The sequence below is a fragment of the Cariama cristata genome, unplaced genomic scaffold (genome assembly GCF_000690535.1).
Source record: "Cariama cristata isolate BGI_N322 unplaced genomic scaffold, ASM69053v1 scaffold3783, whole genome shotgun sequence".
In the NCBI taxonomy this organism is placed as follows: domain Eukaryota; kingdom Metazoa; phylum Chordata; class Aves; order Cariamiformes; family Cariamidae; genus Cariama; species Cariama cristata.
Window position 1 is genome coordinate 15,385 of NW_009608775.1, and position 21,879 is coordinate 37,263.

The 21,879-nt window shown below is 36.4% G+C and overlaps 1 protein-coding gene across 1 annotated transcript; it reads right to left on the reverse strand.

Annotated features, from left to right (window-relative positions):
- Positions 1–633: 633 nt before the first annotated feature.
- LOC104159368 (exocyst complex component 2-like) lies at positions 634–21,102 on the reverse strand. The gene is made up of 6 exons (XM_009697254.1): positions 20,956–21,102; positions 16,683–16,859; positions 15,179–15,305; positions 6,121–6,234; positions 855–1,008; positions 634–783 (listed from the first exon to the last, which is right to left on the reverse strand). The coding sequence occupies exons 1-6, from the start codon at positions 21,071–21,073 to the stop codon at positions 634–636; spliced, it is 840 nt and encodes a 279-aa protein (XP_009695556.1). The 5' UTR covers positions 21,074–21,102.
- Between the last annotated feature and the right edge of the window lie 777 nt (positions 21,103–21,879).

Sequence of the window (21,879 nt, forward strand, 5' to 3'; positions counted from 1 at the left end):
CATGGAAGTTGCTATCAGTCAGTCAGTGAGTGGCCTGCAAGTGGGTCAAGAGAAAATTGGTACTTCTCCAAAGCAACGTTCCTAAAGCCAAAGGAAATGCTAGCTTGGCTGAGACTATGAGCAGATACGTTTTCTTACTCCATGCTACCCATAACACAGAATCAATGATCAGGAGTGATAATCCTGCAGTACAGAGCAGCTATGAAGAACAGCATAGTGATAAATGTCACTTATTGGGGAAGGCCCAGCACTGTCACTTTCTTACCCAGCACAGTCCCCAACTAGACAGGACTATGGCAGCTCACAATGAGCTTTTACCTGAGAAACATTCTATCCTTTAAGACTGTATACATATATATATATATATACACAAAAAATAAATCTAAAGATATATATAAAAATGGCAGAGACAACTAAGCTAATCTCAGCAGTTTGCTGCATTTTCCCTAAGGCAAACAGAATACCAAGGCCATCTGATTTCCCAAGTCAGTGTGTACTGAACATTCATATAAATACTACAGTCTGACTATGGGATAAGGCATCATAACATCAAGTTTTCATGTTGCTACAGTTTGTAAGTCATCTTAATGTTATCTCCAGTTTAACATTTCCTCTCTTTTCTGGATTCACGGTCTAAGCAGTTTCATCAAATGCCTCCAATTCCTCCTGCAAGATATATTTGCAAAAGATGGCACCAAATGTATCACAACAATCAGCTAGCCAGTCCCACACCGTGACCAACACAATACAGGTTTTGCGTTCATTATACACTTTTAGAAGAGACTGCGAAGAAAAACAATACTTTTTAATATTAAAATTAACCATACATGCAGATATTGTCTTTTCCTTTATACTGTATTTAGTAAGTGCAAAGCATCTTTACCTGACAAAGCATCTTGTGCTTCAAAAAATGTGCTGAGACCTCCCTTCACATAAGCTAGACTCCCCTCATTTTTCTTATTGGCTTGTTTCTTCAAATTCACAACAGCCATTTTGAGCTGATCAAAACTGAAAACAAAGAAGAAAACTCCTATGACATTCAAACAATGAATAAGGTCAGCTAATGAATAAACAGAACAAAATACTTGAAAAATAAAGCCAGCTACTTTTGCAACAACTATTAAGGACTGAGTAATTGCTAATGAGTGTGCTTATCGATAATGTCAGTTTACTCCTAGTCCAAAGAGAGTTTTTGGTTCTTAGTTTTAATCCAAAATGGAGGGCTCCCATCACTTGTGATGGAATACACTTCTTCATAATATAAATTAGTCAAGAAGTTTCTTGTAAACGTGCAATATTGCTCTTAGTTAACTGTCTGTACTACATTAAATAGATGATAGTACAATTCACTACACTTAGTACACTAGCTTAACTACTGGGATGTCATTATTAAAGAGACTTCTAACATTTGTTTAGCTCTGCCACTTAGTTCACAACCCTTTTTCACTTTCAGTTTCTGAATTCCTTCAATATTTTAAGTTGGTTTGGACATATAGTTCAGAATTGAACACCATATTAGTGTTAAAATAAAGAAAAGCTGAACAGATTCCTGCTTTATGAAAGCATGTTTTTCACATGTAGTCTACTGATTTGTTTTTGAAAGACACTTCATAGGGGAATATTCAACACCAACTCATCATTGTTGTTTGTATGATAGGTTTCTTTTTATCTTAGTTTCCTAATATTTCTATATTATTGCCACTTTACATTTGATTTCACATTTTTATTTTTGTAAGCAGCTGCAATTATTTTAGAAGTCTTATGTCTCATTATTTGCATATCCTTTTTTTTTGTTGATAGCGATGAATACAATCTCAGTAGTTATGATACTGGATTGATTATAAAAACACTATCACGAAGAAGCTCAGAAATGTAAACATAACACATGATTTTCATCCTTAAAGTCGTTTCTCCTACCTGCAGGCCAAACCTACCTCACTGATACAAAAGAATCAAACAAAAATCTGCACTATACCTCAGTGAGGAGAGGGAAACAATGAAGTAAGGAAATTAAGACATGAGGCAATTCCACCAATACTCTTTGCCCATTTTAATATGTCTTCTTCTACCACTGATTAAGAGAACAAGCAAAACTTTAGCCCAGGCAGTGCGAAGGCTATCACCACCTGCTGGGAGACAAAACACACTAGTGCACTTACAGGCATTTTCCTTTTTATACTGATGATGTCACAACATTTTGCTTTATTTCCCGTTTCCATCCGCTAGACAGAAATCACATTACTCAATAGCTGGATTGGTCTACTTGGGCATACAAGAAGTACTTACCAGCAGCATTTTTAAACTAACAAAAATCTGTACAGTTCTCTTTTCAAGCACTGTTTCATGTGATCTGATGATCTAACAGCATGTCTAAATAGTTTATTTATGTCATGATATTGCCAGAGTAAAAAAAAAAAAAAAAATTAAAAAAAATATGTTATTTTGATTGCTTAAAAAGAATTTCCTTCAAGGAAAAAACAGACCTACGCTAACCAAAACATCAGCGCACCACACATTTAGCACTCTCAATACCTGAGGTTATGTAGAGGACAAGAACTAAACCATTGCTGTGCGTTTCCGGAAAAACAGCACAAATGATATGGGGCAAATTCCAGAATATTTCTAAGACTACACATTTTTGAAGTGAGTAGAAAAAAAAAAAACCCACAGTTTTGCTGCTTCTTTATTTAGAAAGCTATTTATAATTAGATTCAAAACGATTGGATTCACCCTACCCGTTGAGCCATTCTTCCTGTTGAGTTTTACACAGCTTTTGCACCTTCAACACTAAGGTTTAGATTTTATAAACCAATACAAACTGAATTAATATGCAAAAAAAAGCTTTCGTTTTAAAAAAAAAATTAATACTTTTAATTCCACTAGACTGAGGGGACCATGACTTGAAATTGTTGACACGCAGACACAAATTGATGGAAGTTTTGGGGTTTCCCCCCCCCGCCCCCAAGAAAGATGAAGCACTTAAGGTGATACTAGACAAACTCTTAAAGATGTTTTTTCTTAATAGGAAGCTTCACACCTTACACACCAACAGACTTTCAGGTACTGACCCACTGGCATAGCACAAGTTAAAAAGGGCCATGCAAGCTGATGAAATTATTTAAGCCATCAATCCATAGTACTGATGACCAGAAAAAAACGTGGTTTTGACGACACCTTGTAATACTAGAGATATAACCATTACTTTATGCTGCTGGTCATATTCCATAGTAATTCTGATAAAGAGAGTCATTTAATCAGATCTAAGAAGTCATTTAATTCACCTTCTGGATCCACAGCATCCTTAAACGTACCTAAGCCACCTATGACAGACAGCTGCCAAATCAAATGTCAGCACTCTCTAGTGATGGTGACTCTGCAGCTTTCCAAATCACACTGTGCCAGGGCTTAAGCAATCTAATATTGTTTTTAATCTGCGTCTAAATTTCCCTTGCTGCAAACTGAGACAGCTTGTTCTATTCTTGGTATACCAAGAGCAATTGATGGCTAGCCTTGAACTGCCTACTACGTATTTCAGAACATTCATTCTGTATTAATATTGTTTCTTTTCTAAAAGCACCTAATTAATTCAAACTGCATACCCACAGATATTTCTATACTCCTATGCTGGTGGCTCAGCTCTCATATCATTCTTAAAGTAGTGGTCAAAACTGGGCAGAGCAGTTCAACTGCAGCTTTAACAACCCTGAGCAGAATAATTATCCCCATATTTTACATAACACAGTCTTGCTGATACACCCCAGAAGACGATTTGTACTAGACAGCCAACTAGTATTTATGCCATGTTACAAACACCAGACTGTCCTCTGTACTACTGTTGCCCAGGCCCAGGAGTGTACTCTGCTGCTTGCCTTCCCCATACCCCTTAGAGCCTTGCACTCAACTATTTCATGATTGTTACAGCCAAAGTTCCCACTGGTTATCACGTCCCCTGCCTTGCCTGTAAGAATCAGATTTAGGAAAGCAGCAAGCCTGGTTGCCCACCTAGCAGCTATGTCAGAAGTCATTCCCAGAACTCTCCACAATCCTCCTGGGTTGCTGCCCTTCCTGTAAATATCAGGCAGATTAAAGTCTTGTACAGGAACCAGGGTCTGCTCTCTGAAGACTTCCTCAAGTTACTTAAGGAAGATTTTGTTCACTTCCTCATCCCAATGTGATGTCACCCTTTCCAGCCTCGTGAATAAGCTCTCAACCATCCTGCTACCTGTTCCATGAAAGGCACCATATATTTATTCAAGCTGTTCCTTCACTCAAAGGTCAAGTCCCTCTCTTCTTTCCTAGATACCTTTCTCAGAAGGCCTCTTCCCGTCCATCACAGAACACAGCACATGAGCTATCCCACTTCATTTCAGTGACATGCTTGTTTAATCCCACGTGTGGAGTTCTGGCTCCTCTTACTTGTTTCCCAGGCTGCATGTGAGTGTGTAAAGGCACTTGAGGTTAGACCCTTCCAACTCGTTTTGTGATCCCCAACAGCAATCTCCATGCCATCATTGAACCACACATGTAACGCTCTGTCCCTTCATTTAACTGCAAGCTGTTGTCACCACCCTTGATATTCCTAACTTGAAGTCCTTGTCACCAAAGTGTAAACCTGTTGGCAAAGAAACCTGCCCCATCTTTTCAAATTAATCAGATTTCTCACTAGCAGTCCTTATTCTTTAGTAATGGATCCCTGGCCACAGAAGTAAAAAAAATGCTGCCTTTGAAACCAGTGGTACAGCCATCTGTGAACCTACAGGATGCATCCACTGCTACCTGAAGCTTTCCCCTTCACCTGTAAATCAAAGAGAATATCTGGGCTCCCACGTTCTTCACTTTTGTCCCCAGGGCTTTGCAATCACTCTTGATCTGTTCTACATCTCTCTTGGCAGCATCACTGGTGCCCGCGTGAATGAGCGACAAAATGGCAACAGTCCAAGGGCTAAACTTAAAGCAAATTTCCTATAAACAACTACATCAAAAGCTGTTTGTTCTCTTTGTTATCCCCTCAGCTTTTTTTAAAACCTGATGATCCCTGAAGTTATCAGGTTGTGATAGGCAGAGTTCATTTTGAACCATTCCTCTTTTAGTTACTTAGTTACAAGAGATGTTGTCACTACCTGTGTATTAGGTAATAATGTTCTCCTGCTGCTGTTTTGGCTCTTCAATCTACCATCACTTTCATATGAAACAGAAGTATTTCCCAAGTAGATTAATGATTACTTCTGGAGCTCCTAAAATGAAATACCACCACCAATCCCCCCGGCCCCCCACCCCCCCTCAAAAAAAACCAACCAAAAAAACAAACCTCAAAAAACCACTAACAAAAACAAACAAAAAAACTTCAAATCAACCCACACGTTTCTACCATCAGATAACAAAAAAAATTAAATAAATTTGCAAAGTTGTATTTCCCTTCAAAATGTTAATCAGAATACCCAGCTGAAAACAAGAACAACAAAAGGCTCATCATCTCTACTAAAAATGGTTTCCAGTATTATCTGCACACTAGCAGATAAGTTTCAGAATATCAGTTATACATGCAAAAATATATTTACGTAATGCATTCATGTAAGTACATATTATGAATTAGATTTTTAAATGAAGATGTTAATTGTCAAGATTTTAAGACATTTACCTCAAAGATCTTACTCACTTGTCCAACTTCTTTTACTATAGCATCTTCCACAAGAGTTAGCTAAAAGCTAATTGATACTACTAACAGTTTTAGTCTTAGTTGTCCGTTCAGTGCCCTTATCCTGAGCCTCTAGTCAAGACTTAAGTTACCACCTGGAGTTTCCACTCAAGGCCATGTTGCCTAACTTCTTGATTCACAAGGGTCTTTAGCCTGAAGAAAGACAACCTCCACCTGACATGGGGCAGGGTGGGCAGGCGGTGGAGAAGAGGCCATAAATTAGGTCTAGTTAAAAATGAAGTTTTCCTCATAACCACATCAAGCAAACTGGTTGATTCAAGTTTCTAGCTAAGCAGAAACACCACAGGCAGTAGAGACTACAAGTCTATTACTATAAATGTCAACCATCAATGACACACCAGTTGTATAATGAAATAGTATCAAGTGACTTGCATTTAAAACAATTATTTATGATAGCAACAAACCTTGTGGTCGAATGATTCTCAATCAGGTACCAGGCAGCAGAAAAGTTTTCACTAGTGAAATCAGCACTCATGCCAGGAAACAGTGCCTCTAAATCTTTTTGAGGAAATCTGCCTCTGAAAAAGAAATATCCATTTCTTCAGTTATACATATTCTTGTGAACAGTTTAGAATTAAAAATGTCACATAAAAATAAAACAAACAAACAAACAAATCATGTTGCAATAAGATGTAAATACGAACTTCTACCTCACTGTGAATTTGAATCTGGTATTACAGACATACATAGCATGACTAGGAAAGGAAAAATTGAGATCTAATCAAAACTAATTTTACCATTTTGATTTTACCATTGCACATATGACAGAAACGTTGTTGTACAAAATGCTTCTAAAGAAAAAGAATCGCTGCCTTCAGAAAATGAGACTAGGACAGACCCACCATGATACTACTAATACTCAAATGCAGCACTGCTAATGCTGAAAGTACTCAAAGTCAACTCTACCTTTTAAACAGGAAAATCGGTACACCAAGTCAAGTAAATAAGAGAGAATATTCTCTATAAGCCATGAACCAGTATCTATTTAACTTTAAAATGACATGACATCACCAAGTTGACAGTTTGTAAGTGATCTCACACCATCATTGTCTATTGGTCCATGTGCAGCAGAAATCCCATGGAAACATGAAGGAAGATACACAGAACATACTTCCATTATATACAAACACTGAAAGAAATCCTGACTTACAATTATCCTCTTGCAAAACAGAATACACCAATCTGTCTGTTCATAGTACAGAAAACATGAAGGAAAAGCGGGCATGTCTCGAGTGAGAAACAGCATGTTTTGTTTGTTTTTATTCAGTCTTACAATGCATAAAGATAGCACGCGAGCCAATTCTTGTGAAAGCAGATTCTCTACAACAGTATTTTTGAAATTACAAGTAGCTTCTAAGATACTCATACAGAAAATGTATTCCATTTATTTTAAGGCAGTATAATAAAAATAATTAAGGCACTTTTTGATGAAAATACAACAATTTTCATCCCACAGTCCAGACACATACTGAACAGTTGCCCATATTCATTCCACCATGCACTCTCAGTACATCACCAGGTGCAGTCACCACTATTCTTTACCACCAGCTGCATCCCATCTTCAGAAACTAACAGTGGCAAATAAGTTTACTTTTGGTCAGCCCTGAATTGGTCAGGCAGTTGGACTAGATGATCACTGTAGGTCCCTTCCAACTGAAATAGTCTATTCTAAAAATTTACTATGTCATTTTTGGATCACAATGTCAAACTCAAAAGTCAGTAAAATCCCTCTCTGATGCTCACAAGCTAGGTGAACTCTGGTATACAAAGTACACTGTATGCAAACGCAAACCTGCGGTACTTTGCATTTGAGATCAAACTTGGGTGGGGGTAGCAATCCAGAGTCAGCTATTGGAATTACGTTTAATACATACAAAAAGCCATTTGAATTGACATGAAAGCCATGATTTGTTAGTTTTGGTTTTTCTGTAATCTAAACATGTTTCAAGATAGCTAAAGCTGTTTTTATTACAAAAAGCAAACATCAGATTAAGTGAAGCAAATCTAAAGGCAGGTGCATTTAAAAAAGTGCAATTATACAGAAAAAAGAGTTTTCTGCTAAGTTTCTATGCATATCCAAATGGCCATTAGCACAAGCAGGCACAAATGACCTACATACACAATGACATGGCACAGAAGTCTTTCATCAGTAGCTCCTGATTACATAGGGGCATGTTTTTAAAAACAAGAAAAAAAAAAATCAAATGAGATGCAAGGAAAAGTGATGACAGACATGAAAAGTAGAGAGACCGGGAAAATAGTGTCAGAAACATACCTAGTAACCGAAAATCAGGGTCCCAGCACTTCTGTGTGTTCAATGAAAAAGTGATAATATTAATATAAAAATCTATAAACATAAGTAGTGAGATTCAGGATTACCAATGTCCTTGAATTTCATGAATGCCTGTTAGTAAGCAAAAAATGCTGATGGATGTAAGAAGGAGAAAAAAGTTTCAATTTATCCTTCCTTTAAATACATTTTAAGATATCTTATTTTTCAAAGTAGTCAAAAGTGCCCAGTAGGCACATGAATTTGCAGGATAATACTTCACATGCGATACATGGCATGGCTGCCCAAAAAAGCTTTACATTAAATCCACATATGGTGGCATCTTTGTGGTCAGCTACATTTTTTAATGCTAAAAACCAAAAACAATAAAAAATTTTCAGTTAACTTAGAAAAGACTTAGACCTTCAGTGCAAGCACTATATAAATGCATGCATATAATACAGAAGGAAAATTTTGTTCATATTTTTCAGAATTTCCGTATATTTTCTCAGAAGCCAAAAGAAACAGATTTAACACAAAAAGCACACACATTCAACAAATACACCATTACCAAATGCTACTTATTATTGTGACATTTAAGACATATGCATGACAGTTTAAGCTTATGCATGAGCTATACAACTCCTGGGGTGGGGGGTGGGGGAACCAAACAATTTTTTATACTTTTATTGAGATACAAGACCAATAATTTAGCTAAGGATGTAATAAATTTCTGCAAACGAGTTTTGCCCATAGACAGTGGAACAGAAATGAAGGGGCTTTTTCAGTTTGATGTTTGGCTGCATTGAAAAGTTATTAGCAGCTTTTTTCCAGCAGATGTATTTCTGCAGAACCATAAATTAGCAATGCGTTTATGGGTGCTTTTATCTGTGTGGACATATTTTAGACATAGTCACAACAGAGTAGAAACATGAATGTGAATGTGTGTGGTATGTTAACAATATGTTATACTCTATGGTGTAGTATCCGTAATTTTATGATAAATTTTACCAGTAGTTTTTCCACTAACAGATATGGGGAGCTTGGAATGACTTGCTACAGCTGTCTTCACAACAAGCTGCTCACTAAAAAGTTCAAACTGAAAGCAACTGTATTTCTAAAATGTCCGGCCAGATGCATCTAAAAAGAGACTGACTCCATATACACACAAGTTTGTTTCATTAACTTCCATTAGTAAATTACATAAATAAGTCCTTGGAAGTTGTTCTCATGAAAACTTGCTTACCGTTTACTTATAAACAAGCACATATGAGACTTGAGGAAGTATTTCTGTTTTACTCATTTCAACATTATGGGGGTGAATATGAACTAGTAGCAAAAGCAGAGACCATGCTCACATGCAATGAAATTGTAGATAATTTTTCTGTTGATTTGCTCATTATACAGGAATCGCTTCAGCAAGCAACTCTGAATACTTAATCATTGATTAAGAAGCAATCACTGTAAAAGAAACTGGGAACCACAAATTGAACCCAGAAAACCTCAGAAAAAGGAGAAGTATACAATCCTTGACACCTCTACGTATTTCGCTACCTTTACAACTCCTAGCAAAGGTACATATGTTGGATTTATATAGTAGTGCTTTCTGCTAGGCAGACTATCTTACTTAAAAGAGAACCGGATCTGGTACTAGACCTCTAGTTAACATTTTAAATTAAGTCTCACTCATCCATCAGCAACAATTTTAAATATAAAAGTAATTAAGATTTCATATACTCTTTATCTTCATGAGAACTATAACAAAAATAAATTTGGTTTCAAGCCACTATACACTTTTACTTCCCTCAAACATATTTTGAGTATATCTAAGAGTCACGCAGGATTAGATGTAGTGGTTCTTGCTTCCACGTAAAGGACATACACATCTACTTTGGATTCAAAACGCAGGGTACAATCAATTCACTTGCACTGCATGTGTCCATCAATACAAGTCCCGCCCTCCACTACCCCAAACTTTAGGTTCTGTATGGCCTGATACTCTATAAATCTAGTTTAGCATCACAGCCTATATTGACTCTTACAAGTTCTACTACAGAACTTGTGCATATATAGACAGCATTTATATTTTCCAGAGGTTTAAGATTCACTGTAATCTCCATGGGTAAATCACAGCCTGCAGTCACAACTGAGTAACAGCAACAGAATGCAATGGATTCTAATGAACAGAGCCTGACTATGAACGCAGCTTAGCAAGTTGTAATTTTTCTGTAAAGACTATTTTGCTCCCAGAGTTTCAGAATCTCATAGTATGCTTTTCAGCATACATGACAATATTTGCAGATTAAAGGCAGGTCCCAAAACAGGATACAGCCACCAAAAGGTAACTTGAACCTCAATTCCACAGCAGTTTATAGGTCAAATAAGCAACTTTAAATAAACACAGATTCTGAATAGCAACCAGCATAAACAAGCTCCAGCTAGAGCTGCTGTACACTCGCCTCTCTGTCTGGGACCATTCAGACCCCTAGAAGTAGGCTTTGTACTAGCTATACTGTGTTAATAATGCATGCAAGACAACCAGTATAAGGGACACTGGAGTAGACTAAACACAACAAATCAGAAGGTGTCAATAAAGGTCCCTCCAACAGCAAAAAGACAAGGATGCACTCTGGCAATTACTCCCTAGCAGCACTGGGCTTATCAGAAATATGACAAGAAAATTACAACCTTATTTGAGAAATGGCAGAATGTGATAAGAGAAATCTACGAAGAGATTGTAGGCTGGTAGTTGCAACTGATGCATCAGCCTTATAAGTAGTAAGTGTTACTATACTTTTTAACGTCATAAAACTAGGACTATAGAATACTAGATACTGTATCTCTCTCCTGCAGGTTTCACAATTTTTCCACATGCATCTCTGTGATAAAAGTTTCCACAAGCCCATCACATTCAAGGATGAATTTGACTGCATTTCCATACAAGCCACTTGCAAATAAATAAATAAATATCAAAGCCTCCAGAAAGTCTTTTCTGATCTCATGGCAGCAAGCTGACATTTACCATTAGGTGGCAGCGTAAGATCATCTGTTCCCTTCTCCCAGATGAACTGTTTTGGAAGCAGGCGTGGGAAGAGGGAAGCATCTGTATTGAGTGGGTGGATACAGAAGTATGTGGAATGTACTTAGCATGTCAGCATCTGCTTTCATGTACAAGATGGATCCACCATAATGACCTCTGCTACATGCAAAACAACAAACACTATTCAAAAATTTTCTAACCATCACTAGGTCTGACCCCTGTTACTGCTTTGCAGAGAATGGATTTTCTTAGTCTGACAGAGTAGGTAGAGGAGGCAGGGAACCTTTGACTAAGCAAGGACTTGTCGTGCAGGAGGGGAAAAGTCTGTGGTACATCTGAACAAGCAATTCTTTCACAAATCTTAGGTAGATCTTAAATTTTCCACCAAAGGATTTCAACCAGTGCCTTTATGAAACAGGCAGCACATATTCTTTCCCAGAACTGTTCAAAATTCTGAGCAACGCTATGTTGGTAGGATGTCATCTACCAACCTGCTTGTGTTAACACCTCTAAACTGCTAAAACCAACCCAAGTACTGCAACAGCACTGTTAACGTTAGCATTTTCATAGCAAGTTTCCATGTTTCTCAGACTGAGGTGACTACTCTGTATACCCTTTTTCTTCCTGCAAGCTATTTAAGCCTTCTGCAAGGGTTTCTGACTACATCTGCATAACACCACAGCCAGGAATATTCCTTGGGGAGGAAGGTGGAACAGACCTGCTTTGCACTTAAAGCCAGCATAAAGACAGTGATAGAAAACTAAAGCTTTGTATCAGTCTTTACTCTGTTCTGAAAATTGAAAAACTAGAACTCAAAGATTAAATATTTTAAATACCTACTTTCCAGTGTGAATGAAATACTTCATAGCATACACACAATACGTACTAAGTGATAGCAATGTGAAAAAAGAACCAACTCATCTAATGGGATCAGTTCTGTGTTTTAAAAGATGAACAAACAACTGTTAGCAAGGCAGGAGAACAAATGTGTGCAAACACTCTTCTATGAATACATTGGTGACTTCAAGCATCACCACTGAAATATAATAACCACCAAGTTCAAGTTCCATTACAACAGAAATTATTTTATCATTTAGCAACTGAGATTGATGGTTGGTTGTATGGCACAAGAACAGCAATTACCTCTTGGAAAATATGACAAACTTATCAGTCAGAAGTTACGTATACTTACTACTTCTTAAACTTGCAGGCTGAAAGATGATGGCTTGCACATTGTGCGTACATATAATATATTTTAAATATCTTGACTATGTAAAAAATAACCAGGAGGATGAGTGTATATCCAAAGTTCTTACTTTGCATCCTTGCAACATTTGAATATGAAAAGATAATTCCAGTGCATATTTTGACTATATACAGTATTCCTACAATATATCTACAGGCAGCATTCTAATTAATACAATGGGTTAGACCCACTATTATCTATTTCCCTTAATTCACAGTTCAAACCTTTCTTCACTTAAATCCCAATCACTCCCAATTAAACTCCAATCTTAAGTCTACTGAGTCAGAATAAATATTTTTTGTCCCTGTGCTTGCCTAATAGTTTAATGAAATGCTGTCCTAAAGCACTTCCGTTCATTACTCACAGGACCTTATTTCTAGTATTTCAATGTTCCATTTACACCTTGAAAGTACCCACCTGAATGATTCAAAAGCTATGATTAATTTTTAAACACATTTTAATTGGACAAGGTACCATATACAATGTTTAAAAAAGCCACAAAAGGAACTTTTAGAAATAAGCATAACCCATATTAAAAGAAAAAAAAAAAATCACAACAGATAGGTGATCCCATGCTGCCCATTGTCTCTTCTGTATCATTTGCTGATGACTGACAACCGCTTTCTAGAGGGAGGACATCTTTCTCTCTTTCAGTCTCTGGTCCACTCACTTCCTACCTTCTCTTCAGTGTGCTCCTATCTAGCTTATTCTCACTCTATTTTCTCACATCTATTTTTCATCTTTTTTCTCTTATCTCTTTTTCACACAAAATCTGAGGTTTCATTAACATGATATTTTCTAATGCTTTCAGATGAAACATTTAAAATATAGAATCACTGGTTTCCTATTTAACAACCATTCAAACAGATGACTCTAGGATTTGTTTAGTTTAAATTAAATGCTGTTTAGGTTTCCAGAAGATAATTCTTAATCTATCACATTGATATTGTCTTAACTGTAAGAGCTATCAATTTTGGTTATGAAGCCAAATACTACATTAGAAGTTTTGTTAAAATAAGAACAAATTAAAAGTAACTGTGTCATAACCATTGTATTTACAGAAAGAAGTACTGTGAGAAACCTATGGATAAAATAGAATAGGTTATCTTCACTATAGAACTAGTTATCTTGACTTAAATGTCAGATAAAATATTGGAAAAGCTGTTGCAGGGTTCATCAAGTACAGAATTAAAGCAGAGAAAATTAGTTTTAATGTCAGCCAGTCACAACTGTTTCTTTCGATGTTTGAGAACATATTACATGGGCTTTGAGATTAAGTCCTTCGTTGAAAAAAGTAACCAGACAAAATTGATATATCATCATCATTTTAAAGGAGACTTGCTACCATAAGATTGATTAAAAACTTAGTTTTATGCAATGCCAACAGAATACATCACATGGATTAAAGAACTAACTACAAAAAAACCCTAATCCATGGAGAAGCAAATCTAAGAACATCTTCAGGTCAAGTTTTACTAAAGCCCACATCACTCTTTCATCCTTATTTGCATAATCACCAACAACAGCTTTATCACCAACAATTTTCTATAAATAGTTGGTAAAAACATTAAGAAGAAAGATTGTTATCTGGACTGAGAAGACAGACTTGTCACAGAACCAATAAACAGAGGAATATGGTCAAATGCAAAAAGATACAGCCAGGATAAAGGAATCCAGGCCATCCCTACAGAATAATGAGCAACTACGCCAGCAGCAAAAGTAGCAACTCAAGAGAATGAGCTAGCAAGACACTCACTGCTAGTGGTCAGTGCAGCATTGTGGTAAAAAGGACTATTATGGTTTTTTTCATTTATGAACAGGGGAGGGAGAGTGAAGGAGAGACAGGAAATCTTCTAGTAGGATGCTGTAATACTGGCCACAGTCCTAGAGTCCACATTTTAATAGGGCTGGAGAACTGGAGAAGATGAAAGAAGTACCTTGTCAGTAGTTATATCAGAAGCTGGAGAAAGATACTTAGAGACAAAGTCTTCAGCTTATTACAAAAAATTGGGTTAATACTTTGAAAATAATGAAAAATACATATTCAAATTAGGAAAGAAATGCACAGTCAGATGCTGGAAGTGATGACAGATCGACTAGAAATCCCATAAAGGTTCTGGGAAAGTGCAGTTTCCCCATCAGAACAAGGTAACAATGGACATTGCAGATTTTCTCCAACGCACTCCCTCCCCCAGAGTATTCAGCAGATGAGACCCCTAGTAATAGTTTTATTTTAGATAGCTTTTGGTTTTGGTAAAGCTAGTATCTTGATCAGGAGAAATATTATTCCTGATGCTATTTCTAGGAGCTGGGCAGGTTTGGAGCCCTAAGAGTGTCCCATTTAAAGCCCTCTAATTCCATTTATCACTAGCTATATAGTTTCTATTTCATAAAAAAAAGTCATAAATTCCACCATACTTACAAACAAAAGTAAAGAAGTCTGTGGGTTGCAAACAGTATTAATATTTCAATAAAATAAGCTAGTTGATGTGGTATAATAAATCACATTTTACAGCGCAATTTTAGCAACAGATAGCAATCTAAACATCCTTAAAAGCCCCATGAAACTCAAATGCAACAATAAGTATTCCATAACTACAACGTATAAATCCAAAGCCTTAGGTTATTTACCAATCCTCAAAATCTAAACAACACCAGGGTTCAATATATCAGGCTTTTAGATTATCTACAGTTCTAATTAATGATCCAAAAATGAGGATTATGAAGCAGGATAGAATGTGCACCAACAACTCTATTGGGTACCAAATAGCATACCAACAGCTAATACATGTATGTATTTTTAAATCTTTCCCTGCCCTGTAAACCACTAAAACCTTTTCTGGAATTCACAAAGGCACATATAGAGAAAACCACTAAAAAAGTGGATTAAAGGCATTTGGTACTCACTTGTCTATCTCAATACCAAGTGGATTAGCTGGACGTAGGGACAAGGGGGGAATCCCTTTGTTCCTATCAGTGCGCATGTCATAATAGTTCATTTCATCCACCCAGACAGCAGACTGATCCAAGATACCTAGAGAAAACAAAGCACAGATCCTTAAAACAACAAGGGCGGTCCAGCACCATCAACTTCTAACATACTGAATTAATTTGAAAAATCCTGATAAATATAAAATGCATGCCTAGGTAATATATTGGAACATACATAGCAAAACAACCTGGATGAAATTATGCTAAATTATTTTATTATAGCTGCTGAAAAGGTATTCATGGCTGGGCATCAAACATGACCCTCTTACAGAGCGCACAGTTTCATGTACATGAAGAGCATCTTCCTGACCACACATTATTACTATTTTTCGTTCCTCCAAGTATTTTGATATCTGTCCAAACCTTGTCATCTACTGCTTTCAAAATGAGCAATTATCTGGAGGTCGTCTTATTTGCTTATTTTATGGAAGATGCCTTTTCTGGGCCACTCACTAACCAAAAAGTAAGTGAACTTTGGCCACATGCCAACACGGATGACTCGAAGGACATAGCACTGACTTTGTTTCCAAACCCTTAGCACAGACAATGCATAAAGGTGACGCACAAGAGCTCCTGGCTCTCAGCCAAAAATTCAGCCAGCCATAGTCTTGGCCATGCTCCTCTTTAACATACTCATCAGACACTCAACATCAGAAATTGCCCCATCCCTGCACTTACTAGTTTTTTAAAATACCGATTCTCCTCTCCTACCACCAAAAGCTTTATTGTGTAACATTTGCACTTGGTCTGCCTTTCTATTATTAAGGTCTTAGTATAGTTTGGGAGAAACTATGTGTTATTTGACTGTCACTGAACACAGAGAACAAAAGTCTAAAACAGCTTCATCAATGAGGTGTTCTGAAAGAAACAATCTCAATCCAGAGGCGACTTAGACTGGATTCTAGACTAAGTAGAGGTCCTAGACTGCTTGGCAACATCCTTTCAATGGTTAAGCATCTCATGAGAAGTACTTAAGACTTTCTGTCTTGCAGGATGGTTTGAATTACAAATAAGAACTTTAAAGGATTAACTGTCAGCTCAAGATTTAGGTGTAAAGCTCATGAGCCGGTTTATATTTCATATTTATCTAGTATACTTTGAGTAAGTACTGAATCTGTTATGATTCTTTTTTCTAAATTTTAGAAGTTTAGTGCTACTCCTTACAGAAAAATAAAGGGCTACTTTTCATTAGTCATTGAGGGTTTTATCAGGATACTGATATAGAAGGATTAATTTAATATACACTGTGAGTTTATCTATTTATACATTTGCACATTTTTATTGATATACTGCTTTTTCTAGACAACTGAAGATTGTCCTGAAGTGGATCCATTTAAAACATACATTTTATTTAAAGAGGCACTCAGTCATATATTTGTTTAGCAAAGAAAACAGATGTGAATTTGAACAAGAAAAATACCTATTTTTTCAGGTTTAAGCAGTTTGAAGGAAACAGTTGAAGTTCCTTTGCCACCAGACTTTGTAGTAACAATAATGTCTCCCTTGTCATTTTTAGCTTGCCCGACTCGACACACAATTTTACTGGCAGACATCCATTCAGCAGTTAGCAGACAGTTGTGCCCACAGATTGTTAAACCTGGGAAAAAGAAAAAAAGAAAAACCCTACTGTGAATAGAAGTATCTCTTCAAAATCTGCAATGCAAATACATTTATAATGCCTCATATATTTTACATAAATATATGACCCTTCTCCAGTCCCTTACAGCCAACGACAGTGAAAGAGTCACGAATACATTCTTCATATGTTCCCTAGGTGACTTTTGGCATACTGACACTTCACGAGACACATGCAGTGCTGCTTGAAGTTTATTTTAATCTCCTCCACTAGTTATGGACTACAGCAACTTTTATTTCGTGCTGTACAACACATCTTGTGTCTGCAAAAGACTACAGAACTGCTGTTCAGTATTGTACTTACATGAAACTTCCATCAAAACTGCATTAAAAAAAAAAATCTTTCATAAGTTTGCTCCGTGTGACTTTGCAAAATATTCACAACGAACAACATTTCTTCAACCTTATTTGTTTGCCTGTACTTTTGTGGATACAGAAGGTTTTTTTGGTCAAAAAAACTATTAATTGTCAAATATTCTGTCCCAATGTCTTTTGTACAAAATCCATAATGCAAGACTGATTCTGCTTAATGAACTGCCTGTTGTATGAAAGAATAGTCATGTAATATTCATCTATTTTCTCTTATAAACGTTCTCATAACAGAAGGACAAATGACAAACTATGAAATAAAAATACAACATATATTTTAGCCATTAAGTTCTCTCGTAGGAAAAGACTGTGGCGTATTAAAACATGTCAAGCTTTAGTGTTTAAGAACACCTCTTAACACTTAAGAGTCAAAGTACACCTTAATATAAGGTCCAAGGCGTCCTGGGACTTCACGTCAAATCAGTCTGGTCAGCTGATCAATCTGACCGATCAATCTGATCAATTCTGGTCAGATCAGGACTTTGGATGCTGGAAAAGATGGATTGTTTTCTCTTATCTAGAACAACAATTTCTACATTCCTAATCGGAGTTTTATAGTCCTGAAGAATTGACAAGATCCTAATTTCTATAGTATCGATCTGGAGAACAACTTCATTAGGTTCTTCTTAAATTTAACACCCTTACCTAGAAACATTTTGCCTTGTGGCCAAAAGGACAAGGCCAGACTAGCGTGTTGGCTGTACTGAAGTATAAATTAGTCAGGCATAGCAGTTCCTTCCCTGCTGGCTTGGCTTTTGTTTTTAATTTCTAGAAAGCTCCGACCAATTTAAAAAATACTTACAGACAGAAAAGTGTCAGCGTATGTGGCTTAGTACCAAAGTTTCACACTTTTCCCCCCCCCCTCACAATTTAAGTCTCTGACATTAGGCAGCAGACAAATTTGGCAGTTTTCACGGTTGTCAGACGTAAAAGTGCCTTACTCCCTGCCAAAAACTATTTAGAAAATGAAAACCAAAAACTAAAAAACAGAAAGGCACTGAATCTTACTACAACTGAAAGTAATTTTACTTGAACAATACAGTAAAGGCACAAGACAATTTTTAAAACAAGTAACAGCACTTTTTTTGATAGTACAGATACAACACTCTTTTCTCCAAAAAGAGAAAACTTTCCTTTAACTAAAATTTCATTTTAACCTCTGCATGGTATAAAGATCTTTGAGAACATCATACTCGGGTTCTAGCTTTTATGTGTCTTTCAATAAATAGGTACAAGTAAGACTCTTACTGAGACTTTCCAATTTTGGTTAAGCTTATATATTGACAATTTTACAATGCCTACAAAATACAGCTGCAAATGTCTTAAAAGACAAACTAAATCTTGAGAGCATAAACGTTACAGGTATCTTCTGGATGTGACTTTTTGTACGGTGAGCTATAGAGTTACAAATAAAAAGTTTATTTGGTTTCAAAGATATAAAGAGATTGCTAGAAGTCTCACTCAAATGAAAGAAAAAGGCATGTTCTTCTATTATGCGATATTCTGTTTATATCTATAAAAAGGTTTCTTGCTTTTCATTTTACTCTAATGCATCTCAAATAGTAGATTATAAACTTCATAAAACCTGCACTGAAATTTGCTTAAATCTCATGCCTACAAAGGCTTACTTTTGCAAGTATTTCCATTCAAGTCACAGGGAATAGTTACATGCTTAATTTAACAATGAAAAGAAATCTTTACATGTCTGGGGCCTTAGTCACTTACTAGGGAAAGTTGAGAATTGAGCTAAGGAAAAAAAACTACGGCAATCCATTATTTATTTCTTTATTTTTACCTCAAAGCATGAGATTACTAGCAGTTAGGTGTTACAACAGCTACTCTGAAAAAAATATTAGCAGTTAGTCAGCTGTAGAACTGAAGCACAGTTCAAGAGATGTCTTACTTCCAGGAACCTAGCACTGATCACTTCCAAGAGGATCATACTAATGAACTAATGAGGTTATTGAAGTACACCAATCACACAAATACATAGAAATAGACTTACCTCTAACATCATCAGTTATTTGACTATTTCTCAACAAAGATTCATTAGTGTAGCGCAACCTTGTCTAGCAGCTCAGGAAAACACTACTTCCCCTTTTGAGAGACAGCAAACTGAAGTGAAGGGGAAAATTATGTAGTAGCTTATGCTTGGCCATGAAGTTCATCGTGGTAGCCATGAATGGAATTCGGGAATCTTGGTTTACAGCCATGAAGTGAAATATTGTTTCTAGCAAAGCCAAACAAAATTCCAATGGACTTCAGAGGAGTCATGATTCCACAACAAATTAGATAAATTGTCTCTAACATGAATACTGAAGTACAAATATGCTTAACTTACAAAAGAAATAAGGGAAACTCCAGTAGTTACAGTTAACTTAGATTTCCAGAAGATTTTATAAAGTCTTCTGAAAAGGCTTAAGAAAATTAAGCAGCTATAGAATATGATCCTCAAACAGATAAATAGCCTGTTAAGACAGAAACAGGTTTAAGACAGAAACAGGTTTAATGTAAATCGTGTGTTTTCACCAAGGAAAGTTTCCACAGGGTATGTGCGGATCACTTAATATCCAATATATTCATAAATGACAAGATAAAGAAGTTATAAAGGTTGCTGATGATATTAATTTATTCAGAATGTAAAGACCGTAAAAACTAGAAAAAAAAAATGCAGAGCAGATCTTACGAGACTGAGTGGATGCACTGTAACATAGACACCATAAAACAGCAGCTGAAATTCAATGAACAAAGATATGATGCACACAGGTAAACCCTTAAATTTACAGATGACAGCCTCAAACTGACTACTAATCCTCAAGCCTTAAATCATGGGACTATAATAAGCATTAGCTCAATGCTTAATAGGAGTTATATGGAAAACAGAATCCTATGGAAGGAAAACAAAACAGAGTACAGTATTATGCCACTGTGCATTCACACTCTGAACACTGCATGTAACCAAGATGATGTTCACCCTTGGTTGGTAGTGAAACCAAAAGAGATTCACTGAAGAGCAAGAAGGGTCAAAGATACATGCAGAAAATGTAAATACGCTAGGAATTTTCTGTCTGGAAAAGAGGCAACAGAGCAATGATGATCAAGATCTGTACGGTCAGGAGAATCAGAGAAAACTGCTTGTTCCCTCTTTCAATGCAAGAGCTATGATGATTCAAATGAAGTTACCATGTTAAAAATCAAAACAGCAACAGAAATGGTTCTTCACATAATGTGTGGCTAAATCATTGAACCCGCTTTTTCATAACTGTTACAGATACACAAATTGACTTTTATACTAATTCAAGGAATAGCAACACCCAGTGACTTTCTCAATACATTGAAAACACTTCTGATAGGAAAATCTCCACGCTGAAATTCTCAATGTCCAGGAAAGTAAAAAAGGAGCACATGTTACCTCTACCCTCTTCCAGTGCACTCCCACAGGCATTCATTCTCAGTGTTCAGCACAGGATGTTGAGTCAGCCTAAGGGTTCATCTAGCAATGTATGATCATTCTGATGAGTTACACATTGGGCATCATCCCTGAATTTACGGATTCAAGTGCATATTTGTGAAAAGGGCAGCCCTTATACCATGTAACATAGATTTTACCAGGCAAAAAAATTATCTCTAATCATATCCTAAATGTGACTTTCTACAGTCTCGAAGGAAGCTTTTTTTTCCCAACTTACCTATGAGGTCTGTAGGCCCAGTCCCCAGATTTTCTCCTCTAATTGTCACTTTTGTCCAGGAGATGCCTTCATTGGGAGAGATGCCGGTTACAAGTGGGGGTTGCCGTGCTCGAGACATGATGTCTATTCAGTTACTGAAAACTGAGTTGTTTTTATCTGTTCAGCAAGAAACAATCCTTTAAAAAAAAAAAATTATGTAAAAATTAAAAACCTTTTAAGCTGTTCTTCTAAAGTGGTAGAGAAATAGGAATGTAAATACGGAACAATATTCTCAAAGCCTTTTTTGCCACATAGTCATAAAACAAGAAAGAATACCTTCTTTGCACTTCCATTTTTTTTATTTAAGTATAGCTCTAGTTCTGAGCCGTAAAGAAAAAGTATATTAAAAAAATATTAAACCCTTAAAATGCTAAATGAAACTATATACACACACTCCAAATCACTTATGTCAGAATTCGAGTCAGCCTATTCAATCCTCTATTAGAAAGTTATTATTCTATTGCTTAGAAAGTTTAGAATTGCTAAGTAATGGACTACGATTACATATTCACATAACTTCCCCATCAAAATTAGACTTCCTGGCACAGGCCCATGGGAAGAAGCCCCCAACACTTATTTGTAAAAGCATCAACATTTACATAGCACACACAGACACTGCACTAGCAGAGAACATCAACAAAACAAGTAATATCCCAATAGATTAACAAAAATGTACAAAAATTATCGAAGAAGCACTTCCAGAAGAGTATTCCTTAGCACCTTAAATTAGGAGTCAACTCAAACCAGTTTAATTAGCTCTGTAATACAAACACCAGTATGGTACGCATGTTATGCGGCCTACATTTAGTTTACTATGCAACTGATCACAAATTCCTATGGCTTATTAGCCTTTTCCCTTGTGCATCTCTGCAGCTATAAGAAGCA